The sequence below is a fragment of the Mirounga angustirostris genome, unplaced genomic scaffold (assembly GCF_029215605.1).
Source record: "Mirounga angustirostris isolate CCGP_5_RB_7025 unplaced genomic scaffold, mMirAng1.0.hap1 SCAF_16, whole genome shotgun sequence".
Lineage (NCBI taxonomy): Eukaryota > Metazoa > Chordata > Mammalia > Carnivora > Phocidae > Mirounga > Mirounga angustirostris.
Genome location: NW_026991724.1, coordinates 14,105,976 through 14,132,624, shown reverse-complemented (window position 1 = coordinate 14,132,624; position 26,649 = coordinate 14,105,976). Strand labels below are relative to the sequence as shown.

The window sequence follows — 26,649 nt, the reverse complement described above, 5'->3', positions numbered from 1 at the left end:
AACTTATTTAGAGAGTGTGTGTACCAGTGGGGGGAAGGGCAGAGGGAGAAGGAGAGTAAATCTCCAGCAGACTCCACGTTGAGCACGGAGCCCAAACAAGGGCTCAGCTGAGGGGCTTGATCTCCCAACCTGAGATCATGACATGAACTGAAATCAAGGGTCAGGCTGAGCCACCCAGGTGCCCTGCGTGTTGATTCTTTCTAGTTCAGTGTTGGATGGTGACGGTTCTAGGTTCAGCACACATTCTCTTTGCAGTCTGTAACTCTGTGCTGAATAAAGTACTGACTGAAGAAAAAGTGAATCGAGCCATGGGTACCCAGTGCCATCACCATGGGCTTCGTCCTCCTCCGTCTCCTTGGGTCTGCAGTACAGTGTTGAAAAGCACAGACTCGGAAGCCAGACTGGCCTGGTTCAGATCCTGGTGCTCTACCTATTAGCAGTGTGTTCTTGGGTAAATTACAACCTGTTGTGCCTCTGTTTCCCCATCTATATGATGAGGATAATCTTGGGACCTGCCCTATAAGATTGATGTGAAGATTAAAAACTCAGTGGATCTTAAAACAATGTCTGACCCATAGTATACACTGGGTAAGTGTTCACTATTATTATTAACGGGGGCAGTTGGGGCTCTGGCTAATCTGCTAGAAACACAAAGCATCCATGAGTTACCGGACATGCTAAGGAAGAACAACAGCAATCTATAGATACAGATAAAGAAATAGAATTAAGTAGACCTGAGGTGAAAAGCAGTAAAAATTGACCCTAACATGGTTTATCTCTTCAACTATTACCAAATCTTTGTTTTCAAAATTTTATGTTTTTCATTTTTTTTTCTATAGATTTTATTTATTTGAGAGAGAGCATGAGCAGGGGGAGGGGCAGAGGGAAAGGGAGAAGAGACTCCCCGGTGAGCAGGGAGCCCGATGCGGGACTCGATCCCAGGACCCTGGGATCAAGACCTGAGCTGAAGGCAGATGCTTAACCAACTGAGCCACCCAGGTGCCCCTATTTTTTTTTTTTCAAGATTTATTTATTTATTTTAGAGAGAGAGAGCATGCAGATATATCTGCAAGATGAATATCTTGAATGTGCTAAAGTGTGTATACATTCTTAATTTTAAAAGGTATTTCCAGGGGCGCCTGGGTGGCTCAGTTGGTTAAGCGACTGCCTTCGGCTCAGGTCATGATCCTGGAGTCCGGGATCGAGTCCCGCATCGGGCTCCCTGCTCGGCGGGGAGTCTGCTTCTCCCTCTGACCCTCCTCCCTCTCGTGCTCTCTGTCTCTCATTCTCACTCTCAAATAAATAAATAAAATCTTTAAAAGGTATTTCCAGTCTTCTCCTTATTATACCATTTAACACTCCCATGAGCAATGTCTGAGTCTACCCACATCCCCCAAAGCCCAGTGAAAACCGGTGTTTTCAAACAATACCCGAGCTATGGAATAGATGAAAGGCTTTGCAAGTGCCTTCATGAGAAAATGCAAGTCAAAACTAGAGGAAGGCACCATTTTCCACCTCTCATTTGGGCAAACCTTGCCTCTGCTTTTGCCTTCTTCATTCCATCCTCCCTGTACTATTGTTTTCAAACATAAATCTGTATTCTTCCCCTGTTCAAAACCTCCCGATAGATTCCCATCATACTTAAAATTGCAGACCCTTGGGGCGCCTGGATGGCTCACTCTTTAAGCATCTGCCTTCGGCTCAGGTCATGATCCCAGAGAATGGTGTGAGGTGATACCTCGTTGTGGTTTTGATTTGCTTTTCCCTAATGGTTAGTGATTTTTACATATACTGTTGGCCATTTTTCGTCTTTAAAAAAATGTATATTCAGGTCCTTTGCCCGTTTTTAAATCGGTTATTTGGGTTCATTTGTGTGGTATTCAGTTTTGTGAGTTCCTTATGTATTTTGGATATTGACCCCTTATTAGATGCATGATTTGCAAATATTTTCTCCCATTTAATAGTTTGCCTTTTTGATTTGTTGGTTTCCTTCACTGTGCAGAAAGTTTTTAGTGGTTGTAGTCTCATTTGGTTAATTTTTGCTTTTGATGTCCTCTCCAAAGGGCTGCCAAGACCAATGTCAAGGAGCTTTGCTCCTGTTTTCTTCTAGGAGTTTTAAAGTTTCAGGTCTTATAGTTAAGTTGGTAATCCATCTGGAATTGATGGTCGTATGTCATATAAGGAAAGGGTCCAGTTTCATTCTTTTGCATACAGGTATCCAGTTTTTCCAGCACCATTTGTTGAAGAGACTGTCTTTCCCTATTGTATCTACTTGGGACCCTTGTCATAGATTAGTTGGCCGTATATGCATGAGTTAATTCTGGGCTCTGTATTTAGTTCCACCATTCTGTGTATCTGTTTTTATGCCAATACCATACAGTTTTGATTACTGTAGCTTTCATAGTATAGTTTGACATTAGGAAGTGTGATGCCTCCATCTTTTTCTTTCTCAAGATTACTTCGTCCATTTGGCGTATTGGGTGGGGTTCATACAAATTTTAGGATTGTTCTTCTATTTCTGTGGGGGAAAAAAAATGCCATTGAATTTTGATGGGGATTGCCCTGAATTTGTAGATGACTTTGGATGGTATGGACATTTTAACAATATTCTTTCAACCCATAAACATGGGATATTTCCAGTTATTCATGTCTTCATTTCTTTCATCAGTGTCTTACAGTTTTCATTCTACAGATCTTTCACTTTCTCAGTTAAATCTACTCCTAAGTATTTTATTCTTTTTGATGCTCTTGTAAACGAGATTATTTTCTTTATTTTTCATTGGTAGTTCATTGTCATTGTAACAAAATGCAGCTGATTTTTGTGTACTGATTTTATATCCTGCAACTTTACTAAACTCATTTATTGGTTCTCACGGGTTTGTCTTTTTTTTTGTTTGTTTTGGTGGTCTATAGGGTTTTCTGTATATAAGATCATGTTATCTGTAAACAGACAATTTAGTTTCTCCTTTCTGATTTGGATTCCTTTTACTTCTTTTTCTTATATAATTTCTTTGGCTATGATTTCCAATAGTATGTTGAATAGAAGTGGCCAGAGTAGGTACCCTTGTCTTATTCCTGATCTTAGAGGAAAAGATTTTAAGCTTCTCACAATTATGATGTTAGCTTGACATACATGGTCTTTATTATGTTAAGGAGCATTCCTTCTGTGCCTAATTTGTTGACAGTTTTTATCATGGAAGGATGTTGAATTTTGTCAGATATTCTTTGTGTATCTTTTGAGATCATCATATAATTTAATCCTTCATTCTGCTAATGTGGTGTATCATGTTTATTGAATTGTGTATGTTGAATCATCCTTGCAACTCAGGGATAAATCCCACTTGGTTACAGCGTATGATCTTTTTAAACATACTTTTGAACTTCATGTGTTAGCATTTTGTTGAGGATTTTTGCATTTGTGCTCATCAGGGATATTGGCCTGTGATTTTCTTTTCTTGTATGTTTTGGTATGAGGATAATGTTGGCCTCATAAAATGAATTTTGAACAGTTTCCTCCTTTTTAATTTTTTGGAAGAGTTTGAGGATGGATATTAATTCTTCTTTAAACGTTTGGTAGAATTCACCCATGAAGCTATCTGGTCCTGGTCTTATCTTTGTTGGGAAGTTTTTTATTACAGTCTCCATACTTGTTATTAGTCTGTTCAGATTTTCTATTTTGTCATTATTTAGACTTAATAAGTTGTGTGTTTCTAGGAATTTATCCATTTCTTCTAAGTTGTCTAGTTTGTTGGTGTACAATTGTTCATGGTAGTCTCTTATAATCCTTTGTTTTTGTGTTACCAGTGTTAATGTCTACCCTTTAATTAGTAATTTTATTTGAGTCCTCTTTTTCTTGGTTTAGTCTAAAGGTGTATCGGTTTTGTTTATCTTTCAAAACATTTTTATTTTTGTATTTTCTATTTAGTCTTTATTTCATTTATTTCTGCTCTGATATTTATTATTTCCTTCCCTCTGCTAACTTTGGGCTTAGTTTGTTCTTCTTTTACTAGTTCCTTGAAGACCAAAGTTAGCTTGTTTATTTGAGATCTTTTTTCATAAAATAGGTGTTTATTGCTATAAAATTCCCTCTTTAAACTGCTTTTGCTGCATCCCATAAGTTTGATATGACGTTTTACTTCCATTTTTGTTTGTCTCAAGAGGTACTTTTTAATTTCCTAATTAAACCCATTGATTGTTCAGAAGTGTGTTGTTGAATTTCCATGTGTTTGTGAATTTTCCAATTTGTGTCCTGTTACTGATTTCTAATTTAACACCATTGTGGTCAGAAAAGATACCTGATATATATGGTTTCAGTCTCCTTAAATTTAAGACTTGCTTTGTGGCCCAACGTAGGACCTATCCTGGAGAATGTTCCATGTGCACTTGAGAAGAATGTGTATTCTGGTTGAATGGAGTGTTCTGTATATATCTTTTAGGTCCATCTGGCCCATAGTGTTAACAAGTCTGCCATTTCCTTATTGATTTTGTCTAGACAATCTATCCATTGTTGAAAGTAGGGTATTGAAGTCCCCTACTATTACTGTATTGCTATCTATTTCTTCGATGAGGTAACATTTACTTTACATATTTAGATGTTCCAGTGTTGAGTGCATATATACTTACAATTGTCTTGTCCTCTTTATGAAGTGAGCCCTGTATCACTTTACCACAAATGACCTTCCTTGTCTGTTGTGACTGAGTTTAGCTGAAATTCTATTTTATCTGTTAAAAGTTAGAGCTACTTCTGCTCTTTCTTGGTTGCCATTTGCATGGAATATTTTTTTCCCATGCCTTCAGTTTCAGCCTGTGTGTGTACTTAAAATTAAAGTGGGTCTCTTATAGGCAGTATATTATTGGATCTTGTATTTTTACCATTCAGTCATTCTGTCTTTTTATTGAAGAATTTAATCTGTTGACATTTAATTATTGATAAGAACTTACTTTTGGCACTTTATTTTCTGATTGTTTTGCAGTTCCTTTGTTCCTCTTTTATTCTCTTGCTACCTTTTTTTGTGATTTACTTTTTGTAGTGGTATGCTTTAATTCTCTTCCCTTCATCTTTTTTGCATTTATTAAAGATTTTGCATTAGTGTTCTCATAAGGCTTATGTAAAATATCTTACAACAGTCTGTTTTAAGCTGAAAACAGCTTACTGTTAATCACATACAAAAACTCTGCACTTTGAGGTGCCTGATTGGCTCAGTCAGTAGTATGCAACTCTTGATCTCAGGGTTGTGAGTTCAAGCACATTGGGCATAGAGATTACTTAAAAAAAAATAAAAATAAACAAGATTGTGCTGCCTGTACATTAAAAAACAAAACTCTACACTTCTCCTTTCCCTGCGCTTTATGTAATTGATGCCTTTCTTTTTATGCTGTCATCCATTAACATATTATTGTAGTGGTAATTTTTAACACTCTTGTCTTTAACTTTTATACTAAAGATAAAAGTGACTTACACACCATTACAGTATTACCAAATTCTGAATTAGACTATTTATCTTTACCAGTGACTTTTATATTTTCATGTTGTTACATAGCATCCTTTCCTTTCAGCTAAAAGAATTCCCTCTAGCATCTCTTGTAAGACAGATCTGGTGGTGATGAACTCCCTAATCTTTTGTTTGTCTGGGAATGTTTTTTATCTCTCCTTCACTTCTGAAGGACAGTTTTGTTGGTTATAGTAGTTTGGGTTGGGTTTTTTTTTTTTTTCTTTCAGCACTCTGAATATATCATTCTACTCCCTCTGGCCTGCAAGATTTCTGCTGAGAAATCTGATAGCCTGGGAGGTTTTCTCTGTGTGTGTAAAGTTGTTTTGTTTTGTTTTTTTCTTGTTTTTCTCAGAATCCTCTGACTTTGACTTTTAACAATTTGATAAACAGTAATGTATCTCAGAGTACTCTTCTTTGGGTTGATCTGACTTGGGATCCTTTGAGCTTCATGTACCTAGATGTTTATATCTTTACAAAATTTGGGAAGTTTTCAACTGTTGTTTATTTAAATAAGCTTTCTGCCTCTTTCTCTCTCCTCCTCCTCTGGGACTCCCCTGATAGGTATATTTGTTCTTTTGACAGTGTCCAGAATCGATATAGGCTTTCTTCACTCTTTGTCATTGTTCCTTGAACTGGCTAATTTCAAATGACCTATCCTCAACTTCACTGGTTCTTTCTTCTGCATGATCAAGTCTACTGTTGAAGCTTTGTATTGAATTTTTCAGTTCTATCATTGAATTATTCAGCTCCAGATTTTCTGTTCAGTTGTTTATGGTTTTTATTTATTAAAATTACCATTTTGTTCCTGCATTGTCTCCCTGATTTCATTTATTTGTGTTCTCATGCATTTCACTGCGTTTCTTTAAGAAGATTATTTTGAGGGCGCCTGGGTGGCTCAGTTGGTTAAGTGACTGCCTTCGGCTCGCGTCATGATCCTGGAGTCCCGGGATCGAGTCCCACATCAGGCTCCCTGCTCAGCAGGGAGTCTGCTTCTCCCTCTGACCCTCCTCCCTCTCATGCTCTCTGTCTCTCATTCTCTCTGTCTCAAATAAATAAATAAAATCTTTAAAAAAAAAAAAAAAAAGATTATTTTGAATTCTGAGGCAGTCCCCAGAGCTCCATATCTTTGGAGTCATTTAGTGGAACTTGATTAGTTTCCTTTGATGGTGTCATGTTTGATTCTTTGTGATCCATATAGTCTTTCATTGGTGTTTTTTGCATTTGAAGGAGCAAACACCCTTTCCAGTCTTTACAGACTGGTTTTGGCAAGTAAAGACCTTCTTCTGTCAGTTCCCCAGGCTCATGAGATTACCTCCAGAATCTAAATTGATCTGGGATGCAGCCAGGTCATGTGGCAGTTGTTACGTCCACAATGGGGTCCACAATTTGTAGGCCTGTTACCAGGGGCTCAGATGGCTGTGGATCTGGTCTGGTCTCTGGGTGGACAGGATTGACTGCAGAACCTTGTTCAGTGGGGCTGGCATTGGGACGAGGGTTGGAGTAGAGCAGGCCTATTACCAGCTGCAAGAATGAGTGTGGCTCCCACCAGATTTCTGAGAGGGCTCCTGCTGGGTCACTGGGTAGGTCCCTGGGCAGGCAGGATGAGCCCTAGACTGTGGCTGAGAAGGACTAGAACTGAGTCTCCAGGCTCTTCAGGATCCACAGCCAGGACCAGTGTCTACAGACCTGGTTCTGGAGGGATGGATAAGTGTGTCCCCAACCAGGACTGCTCCCTGACCATGGCTGGGATGGCCTGGAGCCAAGTTAGAAGTTTCAGGATCTGAAGTCAGACAGGGTTGGTAGGCTTGTCTCCAGGAGCACTGACAAGTCTCTGGACTAGCTGGTCTGCTCATTTACATAACCAAGAGGAGCTGGAGTCCAGTTAAGGGCTATTTCAGGATCTACAGACAGAGTTTGGTGAGCTTGCCTCCAGGGACTTTTGGACTGTGGCTGAGAGGGACTAGCACTCAGAACTAAGGTCTGCAGGCCTGTTATCTGAGACACAGGCAGAAGTGACTCCTGGGTCCCTTGCTTTATGGTGCTGCTGGCAGGACCAAGACCAAAAGGTGCTGTAGCCAAGTCCACAGGGGGACAGAACTATTTCTGGGTCTGTTGTCAGGACCACAGTTGGTGAGTCAGCCATCTGGGCATGGACCTGCCGTCTCAGAATGGCCTTTGTCAGTCTTGGACTCCACCGGGGTTTCACAATCCCCTTGATCCCAAGGCTCCCACAGAGGCACTTTAGTCTGTGGATGGCTGCCAAATTACTGTTGCCGAGAGGAGATGCAAGCAGGGCACCTCCTATTTCACCACATTGCTGATGCCTTTCAGTTGATTCTCATGATTTATCTAGATCATCTATGTATCATTTAGAAATTACAATCATTTCACTTCCTTATTTTTATGCCTCTTATTTCTTTTTCTTACCTGGTTGCATTAGCTAGAAATTCCAAATATATTTTTTAAAATAGTGGTGAAAATGTGCATTTTGTTACTAACTTAATGAAGCATTTATAAAAACGGTTTCTTGTACTCTTTTTGTTAGGGTTTATTACTGATGGGAACTCCTTTCTTTTGGGCAATGTTCTGCTTCGTCAGATTCGCATTCCCAGTGCCCTATTCCTTCCAACTGGAGTGTCTCCCCAAGAACAAGCAAAGCCATCTCCCCAAGATCAGGAGGATACAGAGAACTATGGAGTAAACTGGGGCCCCTCTGATACAAACATCACAAAATCAGACAGCATTTGGCATTATCAGAATCAAGAGATGCTGGGTGGCTATCCTATCCAAGGGGAATTTGCCACTTACTCAGGAGGAGGGTATGTTGTGAGACTTGGAAGAAGCTCGCGTACTGCAATCAGGTGAGCAAGCCTGAGCCCTGGACAAGAGAACCAGGGTGTGTCCCTTCTTAGGACAGTTACACCTGCCATAATGCTACTCGCCCTTGTCTGTGACACTTCTTAGACTTTTAAGGAAATGTATCTTTTAGTTTAAAAATTCCTTGTTCAACCTCAAACCACAGGTATGTTTTTGGTTTGGCAATTTGCCAAAACTCATTTTTTTTTTTTTCCTCGTCTGGGAAAACACCTAGCAGTTTCAACTCAGGTATCTCTAGTTTAGACAAACTGTATCTTCAAATTTAAGAGGATGCATTGCCCTTCATGAACCATAATCAGTCCAAAATTCATAGTCAAATTTCCAGAGAGTTTAGAGTGTTTTTGTATGTGTATGTGATAAGAATTTTAATCATTGTATATGAAAAGGCTTAAATTATCTCTTCATTTAAATTTATAGCAAGAATTTACTCAAAAACATGGGGAGTCGTCTTCTCCCTCTCCCTCTGCAGCTCCCCCTGCTTGTGCTTTCTCATGCTCTATCAAATAAATAAAATCTTAAAAAATAAATAAAGAGTGGCATTTAACATTTAGAAGTAAAAGTAGAGGGCGCCTGGGTGGCTCAGTTGGTTAAGCGACTGCCTTCAGCTCAGGTCATGATCCTGGAGTCACAGGATCGAGTTCCGCATCGGGCTCCCTGCTCGGCGGGGGGTCTGCTTCTCCCTCTGACCCTCCCCCCTCTCATGCTCTCTCTCTCTCTCTCATTGTCTCTCTCAAATAAATAAATAAAATCTTTTTTTTTTTTAAAGACTTTATTTATTTATTTGAGAGAGAGAATGAGAGAGAGCACATGAGAGGGAGGAAGGTGAGAGGGAGAAGCAGACTCCCTGCCGAGCAGGGAGCCCGATGCGGGACTCGATCCCAGGACTCCAGGATCATGACCTGAGCCAAAGGCAGTCGCTTAACCAACTGAGCCACCCAGGCGCCCCATCAAATAAATAAATAAAATCTTTAAAAAAAAAAAAAAAAGAAGTAGAAGTAGAGTAATAGAGATAGCTGACATAAAATAATTCTACCCTAGATGTTAAACGCCAAATACGTTTTCTTGAACATATAACCCTGATGTGAATGCTATTATGAACTTTCATCTTTATAGTCTTCTAAATTTATATTTGTGTTAACTAACACTAGTGAAAGTTTGGGCATTAGTAATAATACTTCTTAGGCAAACAATATTTGGAAATGTAGCTTTGCAACTGGTATGTGATACTGGAAATGCCAGGGCATTTTTCTCCTTTGCAGGATTGAATGGAGAAAGTAGCTGACCCTGTCCTTCTGTTTTCCTAGAGTTCTGCAGCATCTTGAACAGAGCCACTGGCTTGACCATTGTACCAAAAGCCTCTTTGTGGAATTTGTGGTGTTCAATGCTAATATGAACCTGTTCTGTGTAGTGACCCTGATTTTGGAGTCCAACAATGTGGGTACGAAGGTCTCTTCTGTCTTCTCTCTCTGACCTGGGTATTTCTGGAGAAGGCTCAGTTTCTTTATTTTATACCATTAAAAGAATATTTTAATTAAAGTATTAAATATAATTTAAAAAGTTAAGTAGTTCAAGGCAAAAACTAGCAGTCCTCTCTTCCTCCCCACCTCACTCCCCTTCCCTAGAGACAGTTACCTCCAGCTTTTTTAATGGGTTCTTTGAAATTTAAAAATTAACATGGTTATTACTTATTTCATGAATTTTCAGTTTTAGATATTATCTATTTCTTCCTATGATGATGAGTATTTAACTTTCTTAAACCCACACATAACACACACACACTTTTCTCTTACCTTGTTCTCCCAATATAGTAATAATTTATGGTTAGTTTAATATTTATTTCCATTATTGTGATTATCTAAATGATTTCTCAAAGATGAGCCATGTAATGTATTACAATTTCTTTTTTTCTACAACATTTTCCTTAGAGTTTATAATTACCTTTATTTCATTTGCTTGGTTTTGCATTGGTTTGCAAACTCCTCCTAGAAGTAAAAATCTCATTCTGTTCAAAAAGTATCAAGCAACCTATTATTTTATCTTTTAAAAGATAAAAGGCCCTCTCTGGGGCCCTCCATCCTTTTGGTACAATTGAGATTGGTTATTCTTTGGGTCTGCTGTACAACGCTCATCCTGGATTCTCCCTATCATCCTGGGGATTATCCTAACATCTCTCCTCTGTTGGATCTTCTTTCTCCTGAATCCCATGTTTTCCTCTCTGGGTTTACTTTCTCATTTGGCTGGAGCATATCCCCCAGGAAATTACTACAAGGGTGCAGAAGAAGTAAATTTTTTTAAGCCTTCAAGGTCCAAAAATGTTCTTACCTGCCATCATACTTGATTGCTAATTATTCTGGATACCGTTGTTTTTACAGAATTTTGAAAAGTATAGCTCCATTGCCTTCTAGCTTCTCATGTTGTTGTTAAGAAGTATGATGGGGGGGGCGCCTGGGTGGCTCAGTTGGTTAAGTGTCTGCTTTTGGCTCGGCTCACGATCTTGCGGTCCTGGGACTGAGCCCCATCGGGCTCCCTGCTCATTGGGAAGCCTGCTTCTCCTTCTCCCTCTGCCTGCCGCTCTGCCTACTTGTGCTCTCTTTGTCAAAAAAAAGATGATGATGCCCCAACTCCCAAAAGTTTTTAGAACTTTCTCTCTCCTCATGGTGAGTCCTTTAACCTGGAAATGTGTCCTTAGGTTCTGAGAAATTTTCTCACAGATTTCTATTAATTTCTTCTCCATTTTCTCTGTTCTCTTTTTCTGGTATTCCTGACATTTTGACACTGGGATGCCTGGACTGATCCTTTAATTTTTCTTATTTTTGCTTTTCCATCTTTTTCTTCTAGTTTCTGGGAGACAAATTCAATAAGTGGTTTGAAATTTGAAGTATTCATCTTGATAATTTAATTTTCAAGAATTGTGTTTGTCCTCACAATATTTTTTTCATAGTATCCTGTTCTTTTATGGACACGGTATCCTCTTTTAACTCTCTGAGAATGTTACAGGCTTTTTTTTTTTTTTTTCCTCCTGCTCTTTCACTTTCTCTAATGCCTCTGAACTTCTTTTATTTTTTTTTTTTATTTGGTCTCCAGTTTTAGTGTTGAGGTTCAGTATGTGGCTGTCTTTTCATATTGAAGACAGAGACAGTAAAAAGCAAATAAATACTAGTTAGAAGCTCTTTGTTCATGGAAAGAGCTTGTCGACTGTTATCAATGTCTTTCGGACAGTTTTCACAATGAGGGACCCTCCAAACTCCTGCTTTGAGGATGTCTGCCTTTTAGACCTCTCAGAGCCTGTTGAGAAAAGGGGCTGGGAGGCATCTCACCATGCAGTATAAAAACTTGTTCTTAGGGGCGCCTGGGTGGCTCAGTCGGTTAAGTGTCTGACTCTTGATTTCAGCTCAGGTCATGGTCTCAGGGTCTAAGATAGAGCCCTGAGTTGGGCTATGCACTGAGCTGGGAGCCTGCTTAGGATTCTCTCCTCTCTCCTCCTCCCTCTGCCCCTCCCCTGCTCATGTGAGCACTCTGTTTCTCTCTTCTCTCTCAAAATAAAAATAAAAAGCTTTTTCGGAATTCTTTCCTAGTAGACCACTACTTGCAAATAGACCTGGTGCTCCTGACTTCAGATTCTCTCTAGTTCAACAATAGGTAATAAACCTTTAGTTTTAGTGTGGTGGAAGGCAGGATGAATAGCAAATACCTAGTTGTGAATGGTGAGGGAGGCAATCTGGGATCTAATTGTTTATGTTCACACTTGCAATCAGTTATATTTTCAGTTTCATCTGACCTTACATTCAGAAGTACCTAATGCCGGCAATTTTCCAGCCTTTCTGGGTTTGCTTCTGCGTTTTCTATACAGCTGACTTTGCCTTTAGCTTTCTTGAATCTGCTGTCCGTGTCATTCTTCTGTTTTCCAGCTTTCAGTAGTTTGTTGCTGTCATCTACCCTCCTTTTTCTTTGGGTTGTTTTTTTATCCTGTCACTATCATTAGAGTGGCATTTTATGAGATTAGAGGGAAGCTCGTATATTCAATTCTCCTACCTTTAACAGGAAGTCTTTCCTAATCAAACTTCCTTTGTCTTCTCTTCCCCAGAATTTGCCCACTAGTATCCTTCCATTTACCACCAGGTGTTACTTCTGATCAGGAGTTGTATACTTTGAGTAGACTTCTACACTTCTAAATGAAGCATGAAGGCTTCCTGTGGGTCTTCATAGGGTTTTTTATTGTTAGTAACTACCAAAAAACAAAACAAAAAAACAAAGAGGGCTGAAGTAAACATGGGAAAGTCCCAGTCTTAAGAGCTAAAAATGTGAAGTAGGAATTCCTTTTATTCTTAAATGTACTTTCTACTATAAGGGACACATCTTAATTCTAATATTTTAGGGCTTTATGAAAGTTTATATTCACAAGACCTTTCATGATTTTATAAACAACTGTCTCACTGTCCTTCTAGGTAGAATCTGAGCCTTTTTAGTCTACTCTTATATAAATGTCTGAGTATCCCCAGGATACTATTAGTATTCATGGGATATTACTTCAGTTACTTTTAAAAAGTAACTAAATTTGAAATGGCTCAGAGCACTTTCGTCATACTAATTTTAAAGAGCTTTAAATTCCATTCTCCCCACACTTTACATTGCAGTCATCAGTTCTCTACCAAACATCATATGGCAAGAGTACAACTAGTCGGTGCATCTCTGCACCTGTTCTCGCTTGGCAAGGGCAACACCTGTTAACAGCTCTGAAGTCACAGACAGTACCCTCGAGGTAGGATCGCAAGTATATCCTTCCCCTCTACTGACTAGTGCAAACAGTGCATTTCTCCAATAGTTATGCATGTGTGATCTCAGTTAATATCCATGAGAGCTCTAGAGGAAATACCAAGTGAAGTGTAGAGATTCCGGAACAGTTGAAATAGATAATCCACGTAGGGCAGCTGGGTGGCTCAGTCGGTTAAGTGACTGGCTCTTGCTTTTGGCTCAGGTCATGATCTCAGGGTTGTGAGACTGTGCCCTACATCAGGCTCCATGTTCAGCACAGTCTGTTTGGGATTCTCTCCCTCTCCCTCTGCCCTTTCCCCCACACATGCTCTCTCGCTCAAATAAATAAAATCTAAAAAAAGAGAGAGATAATCCAGGAACAGTTGCACTGATTTCAAAGACAGAACTTGAAAGGAAGAGGGCACAAGCTTTGAAGACTCTTGACTCTAGGTGTTCTTTGTTGTTCTCAGGTGCGTTCTTCCCCTCGCTGAGACTGGACACTTTAACTTCCCTTCAGGCATCAAAGAAGGACTTTGCTTGGTCTCTCATCTCACAAGTCATCTATTACCTACTAGTCTGTTACTGTGCCTTTGTACAGGTGAATTGAAAGCGTCAGATGTAAGAAATTCTCAAGATTTCCCGTGTCATCAGGGGAGCTCCACAATGAGCTATTACAAGAATTATGGCTATGACTTTGGTCCTTTCCAGAGCCTGAATTCAGCTAAAGGCTGACTGGCTTTCCACCAAGTAGCTCTTCCAGTTTTCAAGAGTTAAGGAATTAAGGCTGTAAAAAGAATATTACTTTTTTTGTACAGTTGTATTATCCCTACATAAGGTAACAGCAAGAATTGAAAATATGATGAACAGAGCAAGTACTCAAAAGTACAGGTAATGGCACCAAAACAGAATCTATCTTAAAAAAAATTTTTTTTCTTTTAAATAAAAGAATCTGTATCTTAGGACAACATATCTTATTTTCAGGCTTGATAAGTAATTTGATAACCTTTTTAAATTTAAGCAACAAGAATGAAATAATGAGTATATCCAATGCAAGTTGTATTAGAGAAAGCCAGCTTTTCTATAAGCAGCAGCTGAGTGACTATCGTACAGAACCAAGACCATAACCCATTGTGTCCAAGTTAGATTTGACAGATCCCCAGCTTAGTGTTTTGCCACTGTTAAAATACTTCATTAGGGAAAGACCTGGCTAATCTTTAAGGCAAGCAGTAGTGACTGTGGGGTCTCTGTTTAGGGTCATCGGCGGAAACAGCAGAGGTGGAGGTTCTTCACTAGGAAAAGAAACACTCTGGACACGAGCATAATCCTCATTAGCTTTGTCCTCCTGGGTCCTGACATGAAGCTTACTTCTCTGCATGAGAAAAACATGGCACAATACCACTATGCCCGGGACAGGTAAGAGGGAGCCTGAGGAGCACAGTCTATTCCTGTTCAATGTCTAAAGTCTCCTGATTACAAACAAGTATTCTTTCAAACTCTCCTTCCTCTTCCACTGCTCTATCAGACCTATATTGTATAATACCAGAGTTAGAGAACTCAGATGAATGTCCACAACTGAGAAAATAATTAAGAAACTGTTTATACTGCTTATCACATTGAAAATCTCTTCTGCCTTCATAATACTTAGGTATGTGCTTGTCAAGGGTAATGCATTTAAATTTCATACAGCAAGGACCTGGAATTAGTCCTATTTTGCACCCTGGCCAAAGACTAAAGGCTGAGGCATGACAAATGATCATCCTTTAAATAAAACCACAACCCAGTGCATTTTTTAAAACCAAAGGGGGTTGCTTTCTGGGTAGGGATGTCCATCCATTAGCTTATCCATACTTAAGAGACATTCTGGTGCCCCTTTGGACACCTTCTGTGGTCTTTCCCATGGGGAAGAGCATCTATTTCCCAGACCAAGTATTGCCACGTGGTACTTTATTTTTTCAGTGGCCAGTAGTCTGGACTGCTGATCTGCATAATGAGAAAATACCCCAGGTCATCCTTACAGAGGGCCATTTATGCAGGGACAGTGTGTGCAGTTTAAATGATGTTGACAGTTGAGGTCCATCTTGCCATATGGCACTGCCTAGGTCTTAGACACTAAAGCAGTTGTGATCAAGTGCCAATTTGCTCTACCTGTGGGCGTCTTTCCACGTAACCTAGTTGCTGCAACACAAGATTATGAATATGTTTCACACATAACACTCACTTCTAGTTTATCAGTCTTTTTTTTTTTTAAGATTTTATTTGTCAGTGTGCCTGGGTGGCTCAGTCGTTGAGTGTCTGCCTTCAGCTCAGGTCATGGTCCCGGGGTCCTGGGATCGAGCCCCGCATTTGGCTCCCTGCTCAGTGGGAAGCCTGCTTCTCCCTCTCCCACTCCCCCTGCTTGTGTTCCCTCTCTTGCTGTGTCTCTGTCAAATAAATAAAAAAATCTTTAAAAAAAAAAAAATTTTGTCTGTCAGACCAAGCACAAGCAGGGGAAGTGGCAGGCAGAGGGAGAAGCAGGCTCCGTGTTGAGCAAGGAGCCTGATGCAGGACTCCATCCCAGGACCGACTGAGCCACCCAGGCGTCCCTATCAATCATCTTTCTACTTTTAGCACTCTTACACCTATGAGATCAATTATCCCCAGAGAATACAGGATTAGAGTGCTACAGAAAACAGACTAGCACAATGGCACATCTCATGAGGCTAACTCCTCTCGAGACTGGGCATTTAACTCAAACCAGAGTAGCGGAGGAGGCCGGCCTTGATTTGCAGAATGAATTTTGAGTAATCTGCTGGGGGTTGTATTTCAGGGTTTCTTAAGATCTCCCAACCAAATACATGGCCTCTGGCCAATGCTCTCACATCCACAAGTACTGGAGGCCACACTGGAAAGGAGAGTTATTGCATCAATAAGTATTTGACCTAATGGGACTCACAGAGCTGCTACACTTGAGCAGGGGAAGCACTGGAGAAATGGATGGCAGACACCAGCTGAGTAACTGTCGGCCTTCCTTGGTACAGGTTCATCAGCTTCTATGAGGCAATAAAAGTCAACTCAGCAGTCGTTCACCTCATCGGCTTCCTGGTTCTGTTGGCAATTGTTCAGCTGTGGAACCTGCTGCACCATCACCCCAGGCTGCAGGTCATCGGTAGAACACTCAGCAAAGCCTGGGACGAGGTGGTGGGCTTCTTGCTGGTCATCCTGATCCTGCTCACAGGCTACGCCATTGCTGTAAGCCCTCATTCCCAGTGTCTTTTCCCAAATGCTGTGTGGCCTTGGAATCACATTGCTTCCCAAGAAAGCACTATATACGGAAAACCATCAGTTCAAGTGGGCAGTGAGTTTTGGAAAAAACAGTGGAGTAAGAAAGCTGGTTTTTAGTTGTAGTTCCATACTTAACCAGCAGTACGACTTAAACGCAGACATCTGTCTCATCTCCTCAAATTTAGCTCACAGGGTGATGTGAAGGTCAAATAAATTGATAGGAAAATGCTATGTAATTACAAAGGAATTTTTTTTTTTAAGGCATAGTGACTTGAATGGCCAGTAAGGCATTTCTTTGATTTCCAGCCCCTTTGGTCCTGTGTTGGCCTCCTTATCTAGCCAGGAGGGAAAGAGGTGACTTCAGCCTTACTGCTCTCTACCCTCTAATTACTATTTCTCCTTTTCAGTTTAACCTGTTCGGCTGGAGCGTCTCTGACTACCGGACTTTCTTCAGCTCAACAGTGACTGTTGTTGGTCTCCTAATGGGAATCTCTCATCACGAGGAGGTGAAAACCCCATCCTGGCTTCCCTGCAGGATTCTATTTTGTTTACAAGGCGAGAATTGCTTACAACAGCAGCCCCTTCTGTACCACGGCACACCTGTGCTATCTGCATACAACTTGAGGGGCTATTACTTTCAGAAATGTGTCCCCTTTTCAAGCACCTAGTCCCAATTTCCTCACTTCTTAGTCTTATTTTCAGGATGCTCGGCCTGAATTTATGCTCTCATAACCTGGCCAGATTAGTATTATTTGCTGCTTCTTTCTCAGTGGCCCTTTGAAGTGTACAATGAAAATGCCTTTTAAAAAAAATTAGGGCGGTACAATTCCAGAAAGAAGGGCAATATTTCTGTTCATAGTTAATCAATGCTTATTTCAGAGAGGCTGTTGTTCTCCCCCAAGAACTACCAACACAAATCTCTCTTCTATATTAAATAGGAAACCCAGATGAGGATTTGGGGCCCTAGCATATATAGATTCGATCAGGACAGAAAAAACTACAATTCAAATTAGTGAAATTGTTAAGATTTTCATGAAGTCTAACCTTTTGAAAATCTAGACCTCAAATGTTAGTAATTAAAATGGGCAAGTTTACATAGTTTCTTAACATAGTTTCTAACGTGGAAAGTTCTCACCTTCCTAAGATCTGAAAAAGACTTGTTACAGTTCTAGGTTCAATTAGGGAATGAAGTCTTCACCCTTGGAACACTTTATATACTAAGACACTTAAGGAAGTAACAGAACAATGAGCTTTTGCTAACACCTCCTTTTTGACTTAAAAAAACCTCTAATAATACAATGAGAAGGAAAATGGAGTATACTAGTATAAGAAAAATGGTGCAAATTACTTGGTTGACCTAGAGTAGTTATAATTAAGCAATATCTGGTCATACAGATTTCCATCAGTGATATTTATTTTAAGCATTCCTCCTCTAAGTTGTTGGGCTGTTGCTGGTTTTTGGTTTGGTTTTGTTTTTTAACAGTACCCTAATGGCAACAGTGAATGAGCCAATACCAAGGGAAAATAAACATCATTTGTTAAAATGAACATGTAAACTACTCTTACGGAAACCACCCTAGGTCCTGTATTTGAGAATGATCTCTTCATGCTGAAAAGTAAAGAATGGCAAAAATCAGTACTTACTTTGAAAAGGTAACACCAAAAAAACCCCCAAAAAACAAAGTAAAAGCCAGTTTTTTTATGGTTAACTTGTTAAATTTTATTGGAATGCTCCGGTTTATAGAGGTTCTTAGAATGGCAGAAACAATTTTTATGATTTCTGATGTTTATTCTTTCCATATGCTTTTGCTACTTTCAAGCTTCTGTGCTTATATTTTCTAGAGGTGTCAAATCACATGGGCTTTAAATCATTTTAGTGATTTAGTGCCACTGTGACTTACCGGTTTTCTTGTGAAAGCCCTGAAGTCAACTATTTTTATACCCATCAAGCCTGTCATTCATGTTCTTCTGTCCACTCAAAAGCATTTTCCTTTTTAATAGTTTTGCTTCTCTCCCTAATTTCCATCAAATATTTTATGTGAGTATATCCCAAACATTAGCATATAACTTACATTTTAAAGTAGAAGTTAAACTGTCAGTGTTTAAAATCAAAATATTTTGTCTCTTTCCAGGTTATTGATTTAGACCCAGTCCTGGGATCCTTTCTGATTCTCACCAGTGTCTTCTTGATGGTACTTGTGATCATTAACCTTTTTGTTTCCGTCATTCTCATGGCCTCTGGTAAAGAACGAACGTCCCTTAAGGTAAGTAACTCCGACTCAGTAACTGAAATATAAACTTGCCATCATTTTATCATTAGAAAAACTCAACTGTTGCTGCTCTTCAGATTACAGATGGACATAATGCACAGTAGCAGCGTAGTCCCTTTATTAGTCTCCATAGCTCTGGCAACCATTTTCATCGGACACCCAGTTTAGAGGACATCTGCAGTCCTATAAATAGCTGGTCCTCAACTATTAAGTAGCAGAAACACTCCAATGCCTGACAGTAAATCATTAAAGGAAACAGTGTTTACACTAGTTTTTTAATTTGTTGGCAGTCTTCCCCTCCAACATTAGCATCAATTTTAATTCCCTAACTTTTCTCCTTTTGTCTTTGAATAGACTCTGAAAGAAGATGCACTGACAGATGTGGTGCCACAGAAGCTCTCCAGTTTGCTAGGAATCCAGTGGCACCGGAACACGTGAGCAAACAGCCATGACAGCAGTGGGCAGTAACACTAAGGCTTTAAAAGATGAGCTATTTGGGGGCACCTGGGTGATTCAGTCGGTTAAGTGTCTCAAGTCATGATCCCAGGGTCCTGGGATCCAGCCCCATGTTGGGCTCCCTGCTCAGTGGGGAGCCTGCTTCTCCCTCTGTGCTCTCTCAAATACTTTTAAAAATTAAAAGATTATCTTTGCATGGTATAGTTTAGAAAATTACCGGTTTATAATACACCATTAATTTTGTAAATCACTGAGGAATCAAAATCCCCGTGGCAGTGAGTTCTTAGGTTTATGGATCACTGTCAAGAAAGGGTTAACACTACTAGAGTGATACAGGATAAACCAGCTCTGCTGCCAAACACCTACCACCAATATATTCAGCATGGCTGTGGGAAATATGTATGAGTCAGAGGTGAGCTCACTGCAGCTTATTAAAATCAAAGATATAAGCATGAGGTTTGGCTAATGGGGAGCCCTGTCCCAGAGGACTAACGAAGCAAACTCCCAAAGGCTATCTAGGCTTAAATACAGAAATAGAAATGGACTCCTCGCTGCTCCAGGCATCCACGTTACCCAAGGAACCAAAGGTAAGGTCTGGCTTGTGCCCAGCATGGGTCACTTGCTTAAAATACTCTCCACTAAAATCCAATTTGCACTTCATCACTTGACCAAACCAGTGGAAAAAGCAGGGCACAGAATTTTTAACTTTATTATCAGCTACTGAGCTATGAGATACAAACCAATCAAAAACATTTAAGTTGCTTGAAACAGGTGTGTATATTTACACTACACAGAAGCCAGAGTCCTATCTTCTGATCCCAAAGCCATCCCTCTGGGGAAGGATGGCCTCAGCTAGGGGTTAAAGGAACACTGTTAAGTTACAATAGTAAAGAGTCTCATCCACCTAGGAAAGTAGTCAACAACTGCAGCCACATTTTTTATGGGCACCCAAAACTTATGTGAAATCAGTTTTTAAAGGTTCTCTTAATCATAAAGTTTTCAAATGAAAACAGGAACGCCACTTCCCCTGTAGGCATTCCAGCTCACTACCCAAGAAACTTGAGTACTTCTGTTAAGGCAACTGGAAGCCCACCCTAGCCTTGGTGACTTCTGCCCAGTGTGTGACCTGTCCTTCGTTCACCAGTAAATGCAGTCCAACAGAACATGCCCTGGGGGAAACAGGAGTTTATGCAGTGCTGCCCTCTGGTAAGAGGGGAACACAGCACTCAAAGCAAAAGGCCACGGAGGGCTCCCTGAGAATCCAGTAGATCCAAGAGAAGCCTTCAACTTTCCCAATTAACTCTGCAACTGGATCCAGGTGGAACAGTGCCTGCAGTGAGTAGTGTATAAGCCAATGAGAGCACCCAGCTTCCAAGAACTGTTAAAGGGGCTTCCAGAGTCCGTCTCTCCCATTCATGGCACACCTTTGCTCACTACAAACCCCTCTGGACAGAGGGGTTTGTTTCGAAGTCTAGGACTTCAGCACAGGGCTGAGAGACTTCATGAAGTATTCTTCTCCGTGTCCAGCCATCTTTGGCAGCTCTCCCCATAATGCTTTCACCTTTCCACTCCCCTGTGGAGGAACAGGACAGGTGATGGGAGAACCTGGGCTCACACTCAAGGGAGATGGACAAGCTCGGCTGCCCAGGGTCAGCTGCTCTGGCCTCATAGTCTCTAATCATTAGTTTCTTAGGAGCAACAGAGAACTGGAAAGCAGCAGAATTTAGAGCAGAAAGAGAACCCAGAGGAATAGTGTGCTCAGTGATGGTTAAGAGATGAAAACGAATTTCATGGAGATTCTTTGTTACAAGGAGAAAAAGCTCAGTCTCAAATCTCAGAGCCTGGAGGTTGCCTGGTTGAAGAGAACTAGGTTTTCTTTTTCAACTCTTCAAATCTCCGGGAAAGATCATCAAAGTCAATGTCCTCAGATGCTGAGGCGCTGGCACCAGCAGATGCAGTTGGTAGTGTGTCTGGCACAGACGGCAACTCCGGCAGTACAAAGTTGTTGTAGGTATCCACGGGTCGGGAAGGGGGCTTTGCAGAGGCTTCCGGCTTGGGCCCAGGACCTAATTCAATTAGGGTAAGGAGCACAGTGTTACAAACTCCCCTTTGACAGAAACAAAAATACAGGAGAAAACACTGGTTTTTAAAAAATAATTCTAAAAGTCAATAAAAATTTTCAGGACAATTTAACCTACATTTCCTTTTTTTTTAAAGATTTTTATTTATTTATTCATGAGAGACAGAGGCAGAGGGAGAAGCAGGCTCCCAAGGAGCAGAGAGCCCGATGCGGGACTCGATCCCAGGACCCTGGGATCATGACCTGAGCCGAAGGCAGACGCTTAACCATCTGAGCCACCAAGGCGCCCAAATCTACATTTCCTTAATACAGCTGACTCCTATCTGTTTTACTTTACTATGGTGAGAAAAAAGATTAAGGGAAATTCAAAGTGTGATACCTGGGACTAGGTACACAGAGCATGCACTCAGACTGTCCCCTTTCACAAAGGTCTGCTCCCATCATGACAAAGTCCAAGGGGTGGTACTAAAATTCTGTTGGAATGAGCCCCTCTTTAAGGCTCAGGGGGAAAAATTTTTTTATGAGAAATGTTAACGTCCTTATTGTTTGATGTAGTAGGATCTGAATTACCAGTCTGCCATTTTGTATTTTATAAGTTAAAATCATCCCCGTCTCTACCTACTGTACGTTTCCATTTGTATCTAAGTTCTAGAAAAGGCAAACCTCAACTACTTTTAGAAAGTAAGAATAGTGGGGTGCCTGAGTGGCTCAGTCAGTTGAGCATCCAACTCTTGGTTTCAGCTCTGGTCACGATCTTGGGGTCATGGGACTGAGCCCCATGTCAGGCTCCACGCTGAGAGAAGTCTGATTGAGATTCTTTCCCTCCCCCATGCACGCTCATGTTCTCTTTCTGTAAAAATAAAATCTTAAAAGAAAAAGAAAACAGTGTTTGCCTCCAAAGTAGAGAGTGGATTGATGGACTTGAAAGGAACATAAGAGAACTTTCTGGGGTGATGGAAATGTTCTACACCAGCTTTACTGAAGTATCATCAAAATATACCTCAATAAAACGATCTCCAATTTAAAAAGTATCCCCCTCCCTCTGGTTTCCATAGTGCTGGTAGTGTTTTACTTTCTGATCAGATGATCACACGATCATGCGTGCTTTATGAAAAGTCACTAAGCTATTCATTTATGGTTTTATCTACTGCCCCCTCTTTAATGCTCAAGCTTAAAAATATGTTATCTATATCTAGATAGAAAAATAGCTAGACTGATCTCTTTTGCTATTTCTAGGTACAACGGAAGTTGAAGCAGCAGGACCATAAAGAACTTGAGACTGAAAGAATGATGATACCACTAACAGAAACAAGGAACTTGGGAGATTCTCTGCAACCAAGAAAGATATTTTCTTTTTGGATGAGAGAAATCCAAAGTTCTATTTTCATCCTACTACACTCTGGGAGAAGACAGGGCATGTGGGTAAAATGCCACAAACATGAACACTATCTCTGAGGCAGGAGCGGTAATGAGAAAACAGCAAAGGGTTCAAGCACTGAGGGTTTCTGATTCACACTCACCAACAATCTGTGCAGAAGAGACATTCTTATCAGCATTAAGGTCATCAACCTGAAACACAAAGATTGTTACTAGGGGAGAAAGCAATGGCATTACTGGACAAAGTACTAATATTGGTATAAGCCCCTGTGTTTTCCCAAAGCTAAGCTGCTCAGCAGAAGCAACACAACCTCCTCCAAAGAAACTGCCCCTCCACCCCCTATACTCCTTCCTGATCTTCCAATCAGATAACATGTTAAACTCAACCACCAAGCAGAGAAAAAGAAAATTCTTTGATACCTTCACCTTCTGGGCAGAGAGAAAGCACTAACCCACTGAATTCATCTCCAAGAACCAAGTCCTCTAATACTGAAGATCTTCTACCTCATTCCTAGAAACAGTTGTGGGCAATGCTTCAATGCATGCAAGACCGAAACGTAAGAAAACCCAGGCCCAAGAGAAAACCAAAGGAAAGAACACCAAGCAAGTTCAGGAACAGGGCGATCTCGCAGCAAACGCCCTACCAACTGTAATGCATCAGATGGAAATAGGTCTCAAAAGGCATATACCAGCTGAGGAAACAAGGCTGACAGAAAAGGAGCCCTCTAATCCTGAATCAAAGCTATGCAATCACCAACAATTCAATTCAAGGCACGGTTACCATATTTATAACGAGTTTCATCTATAAGATGAAAATGTAAAAGTAATGTTATAGGCTGAAATTTACTAACTGGACACTTCTGTTTAACATAAAAATCTGGTATTTTAATTACGATATTCTAGCAGTAAGACTACACCACCTCAATACCATTCTCTGCCTAGTTAAAAAAAAACAAAAACCACCAAAAACCCCCCCAAAAGACTAGGTGAGTGCCCTACTAGAACTTTCTAGGAGACCTGCAGCTCCTTCCCGATTCCTGGCTTAACTGCAAACAAAGCCCTGCCACCCGTGATGCCGCCCCACCACCCCACTGCCAGGGCAATGTTGAAGCAACACAAAAATCCAAAGCAAGAGCAATGCTGGTAACTAGGAAATGATCAGAACTTTGCCTTCCCTGTGGCCATTATTTCTCTCTCTTCATGGGATTCACTCTCCTGCTGCTTACAAAAGAGGCTCAAGCACTTACAGATTCATACGATGGGGGAGTTGCTGGTATCTGAGGTGGATGAATATTGGGAAAAGCCTGATAAGTCCCCACTGGCAATCCATTGAAATCCGACTGCAAGAGAAGAAAGGCGACATCAGAGACACGGCCCCGTTTTGCAGTTTCTGAGGTTTGTGTATGGTAAGGGAGCAATACCTACACGTATTCAGTGTGAATATTCAAGAAATATATTCAATATGTATATATATTCAAGAGCTCCCAAAGAAAAAAAATGCCCAGAAGGATCCCAGATTTTTAAAGATCTAAAGCCAAAGGCTAGTCTTCAAATTACTTATCAACTGCCTGGATGTCTACAGGGGAAGATTCTAATCAGACTTTCCTATTACTAGTAATGACCTTCACCTTTTTGTCTACAAAAGAGGTTTTTCTACCTGGTAATAAGTTGTACTCATTTTTGGAAAGAACTACTAGTTTGCCTGCTACAGGTCCCAAAGGTATTCAGTAAAGCTACAAGAAGAAGTTTCTCTAGCACGATCTCTGTATATTTTCCCACATCATTAACAAAACACTTTCTCCAAATCCCAGTATTTTTTCCACAATATGATCCCTAATACCAAATGTTCTTACTGCAGAATCTTAACAACCTACAACTCCTGTGTATTCATACATCCAATGTGTCATCTTGTTACATTTTCTACAGTTTACACCCACACTTCTATGTATACTTACTGGTCCCTTTGGAAGTGGGTAGGAGAACGGAGTACTTGGAGAGGGCATGGGCATAGGCACTGGCACTGTTCCATCAGGTCCACCAACTGGTGTTGCAAAACCACCCCCTCCTCCTCTTCCAGGACCCCCTTTCTTCACATCATCTGTGAATCCAACATCAATAAGATCTGTCTCTACCCCAGGAGGAGCTTCTGCCTGAGAAGGAGAGAGAAACCCGTATCATTAACCCACAGTGCAGGCCAGGTTCCCCCAGAAGCAGACTCTGAGATGGAGACCAGTGTGGAGGAAGGTACTGGCGTGGTCCCTTGGGATAAAGACCCGTGGGGAAGTGAAGGAAGCCGGGCTAGGCTGCTGTACAGTCACAACAACTGCTCAGTCGATTCCTTAAGGAGCTCTGAGCTGGAATGGGCCTGCAACATGTACCCCCGACTGGGACAGAGTCTTTAAAACCCAGTTACTGAATACAGGCTGTCCTGCAGAAAAGACTGTGGATGAAGCAGCTTTCTTCTGAGGGCCATTGCTGGAGTGTTATGAGCCACCAGTCATCAATACTCTCAAGAGGTGGGGAAATAAATGCTTTTATCCTTAGGTGTGTATATCTGGGATGGGGGAGTGTTGTCTAAGCAGCACAGCAAAGAACCCACTACACCCCACTGACCTTAATTGAAGGATTACTATTTGCATATTTGCCCCCCTTACACTGTAAACCTCTTCAGGACAGGGAACTTGTTTTTATCTCTGTATTCTCAGGTCTCAGTGCACTGTCTAACACACGGCAGGCACCTAATAGTTTTAGAATCCATTCGGGGTCTTGGGGCATTTCTTGCTTCAATTCCTTGAACTTCATCGAAAAGCAGCAATAGTGCCATTCTGTATTTGCATCAAGGTTTGTACCTTTTCTAAGTGCCTTCCAGTCATTCATCTCATCTGATCCTTAAATACTCTTTGAGAAATGCAGGCATATTTATCATTACCCAAAAAGGCACTAATTGGACAAAGGCTTAATCTCCCACATACAAACTTTAGTGCAAAGGATAGGATTATTTTTTAAGAAAATGATATCCAGAGACTCATTTCCCCCTCTGTACTCTGAAAGACTCTCTACTCACCATGACCACAGAGTCAGGCTCATAGGGCACATTGTAGTTCTTAGCAATTTCAATCAGGTATCTCTCCACCAGGATTTTGGGTGGGGCTTCCACACTCAGTTTGTGCATTAGCTGTAAGTAAAAGACCCAGGGTTAAAATCTATGCCAATCAGGGCGCCTGGGTGGCTCAGTTGGTTAAGCGACTGCCTTCGGCTCAGGTCATGATCCTAGAGTCCCTGGATCGAGTCCCGCATCGGGCTCCCTGCTCGGCGGGGAGTCTGCTTCTCCCTCTGACCCTCCCCACTCTCATGTGCTCTCTCTCATTCTCTCTCAAATAAATAAATAAAATCTTTAAAAAAAAAAAAAAAAATCTATGCCAATCAGCCTAACCTGACTCACTTTTAAACTTTGTTCCTCTTATTTTACAGGTAAATTGAGGAAAAAGGAGGTTCTGACCGGTTAAATCATTTTTTTTTCAGTCACAAAGCATTATTACAAACCCATGCCCCTCTCATGGTCTCTGCTTACACATGACCCAGGTGTTGGTAAGACTGATAATGCTGCCTTCCACATTTGAATTCACCCACTCTTCATCACCTTGCTTCTACATGCACAAATCACAAGGGGCACAAAGGACTGGGGGCCTCACAATCAGAGGTTTAGGGAAGGGTAAGGAGTAGACTGCACAGCCAGCCAGAGAGCTTTCTCACCCTCACTATAAAATATGCAACCCTAGATTAACTCAGCCATACAGTAGGACCCACTACAATCAAGCCAAGATAACATGCCCACACCCTGTCTACTGCATCATGTTAAGTATGTTCATTACCCTGTCATTCACAGTTCCAATCTGGTTGGTCCTACATAACTTGCCGTATTCCTTGCTATACTTGGCACAGAGCTGATCAGCAACCTATAGAGAAAAAAGAACAGTAAATGAAAGTGGAAACCATTCTTACAGACTGCTTCAAGCTTCCTATCAACAGTAACCATGCTTCTATTACAGGATTTCAAAAAACCCCAGGCCTGTAAAACTTTTAA

The 26,649-nt window shown here is 40.9% G+C and overlaps 2 protein-coding genes across 2 annotated transcripts in view; one reads left to right on the top strand and one right to left on the bottom strand.

The window, feature by feature from the left end:
• Positions 1-21,175, top strand: part of PKD1L3 (polycystin 1 like 3, transient receptor potential channel interacting) — a 66,335-nt gene extending 45,160 nt beyond the window's left edge. Inside the window, 10 exon segments of the mRNA XM_064581561.1 lie at positions 2,111-2,214; positions 8,038-8,353; positions 9,674-9,807; positions 13,592-13,719; positions 14,374-14,534; positions 16,139-16,349; positions 16,790-16,888; positions 18,515-18,650; positions 19,017-19,086; positions 19,088-21,175. Coding sequence (XP_064437631.1) covers positions 2,111-2,214; positions 8,038-8,353; positions 9,674-9,807; positions 13,592-13,719; positions 14,374-14,534; positions 16,139-16,349; positions 16,790-16,888; positions 18,515-18,650; positions 19,017-19,086; positions 19,088-19,193 — 1,465 coding nt within the window. The 3' untranslated portion in view covers positions 19,194-21,175.
• Positions 19,799-26,649, bottom strand: part of IST1 (IST1 factor associated with ESCRT-III) — a 34,215-nt gene continuing 27,364 nt past the window's right edge. Inside the window, exons 5-10 of the mRNA XM_045890813.3 lie at positions 26,438-26,521; positions 25,630-25,740; positions 24,521-24,715; positions 23,813-23,905; positions 22,709-22,757; positions 19,799-21,174 (exon numbers count right to left, since the gene is read on the bottom strand). Coding sequence (XP_045746769.2) covers positions 20,975-21,174; positions 22,709-22,757; positions 23,813-23,905; positions 24,521-24,715; positions 25,630-25,740; positions 26,438-26,521 — 732 coding nt within the window. The 3' untranslated portion in view covers positions 19,799-20,974. The remainder of the gene's footprint in view (positions 21,175-22,708; positions 22,758-23,812; positions 23,906-24,520; positions 24,716-25,629; positions 25,741-26,437; positions 26,522-26,649) is intronic.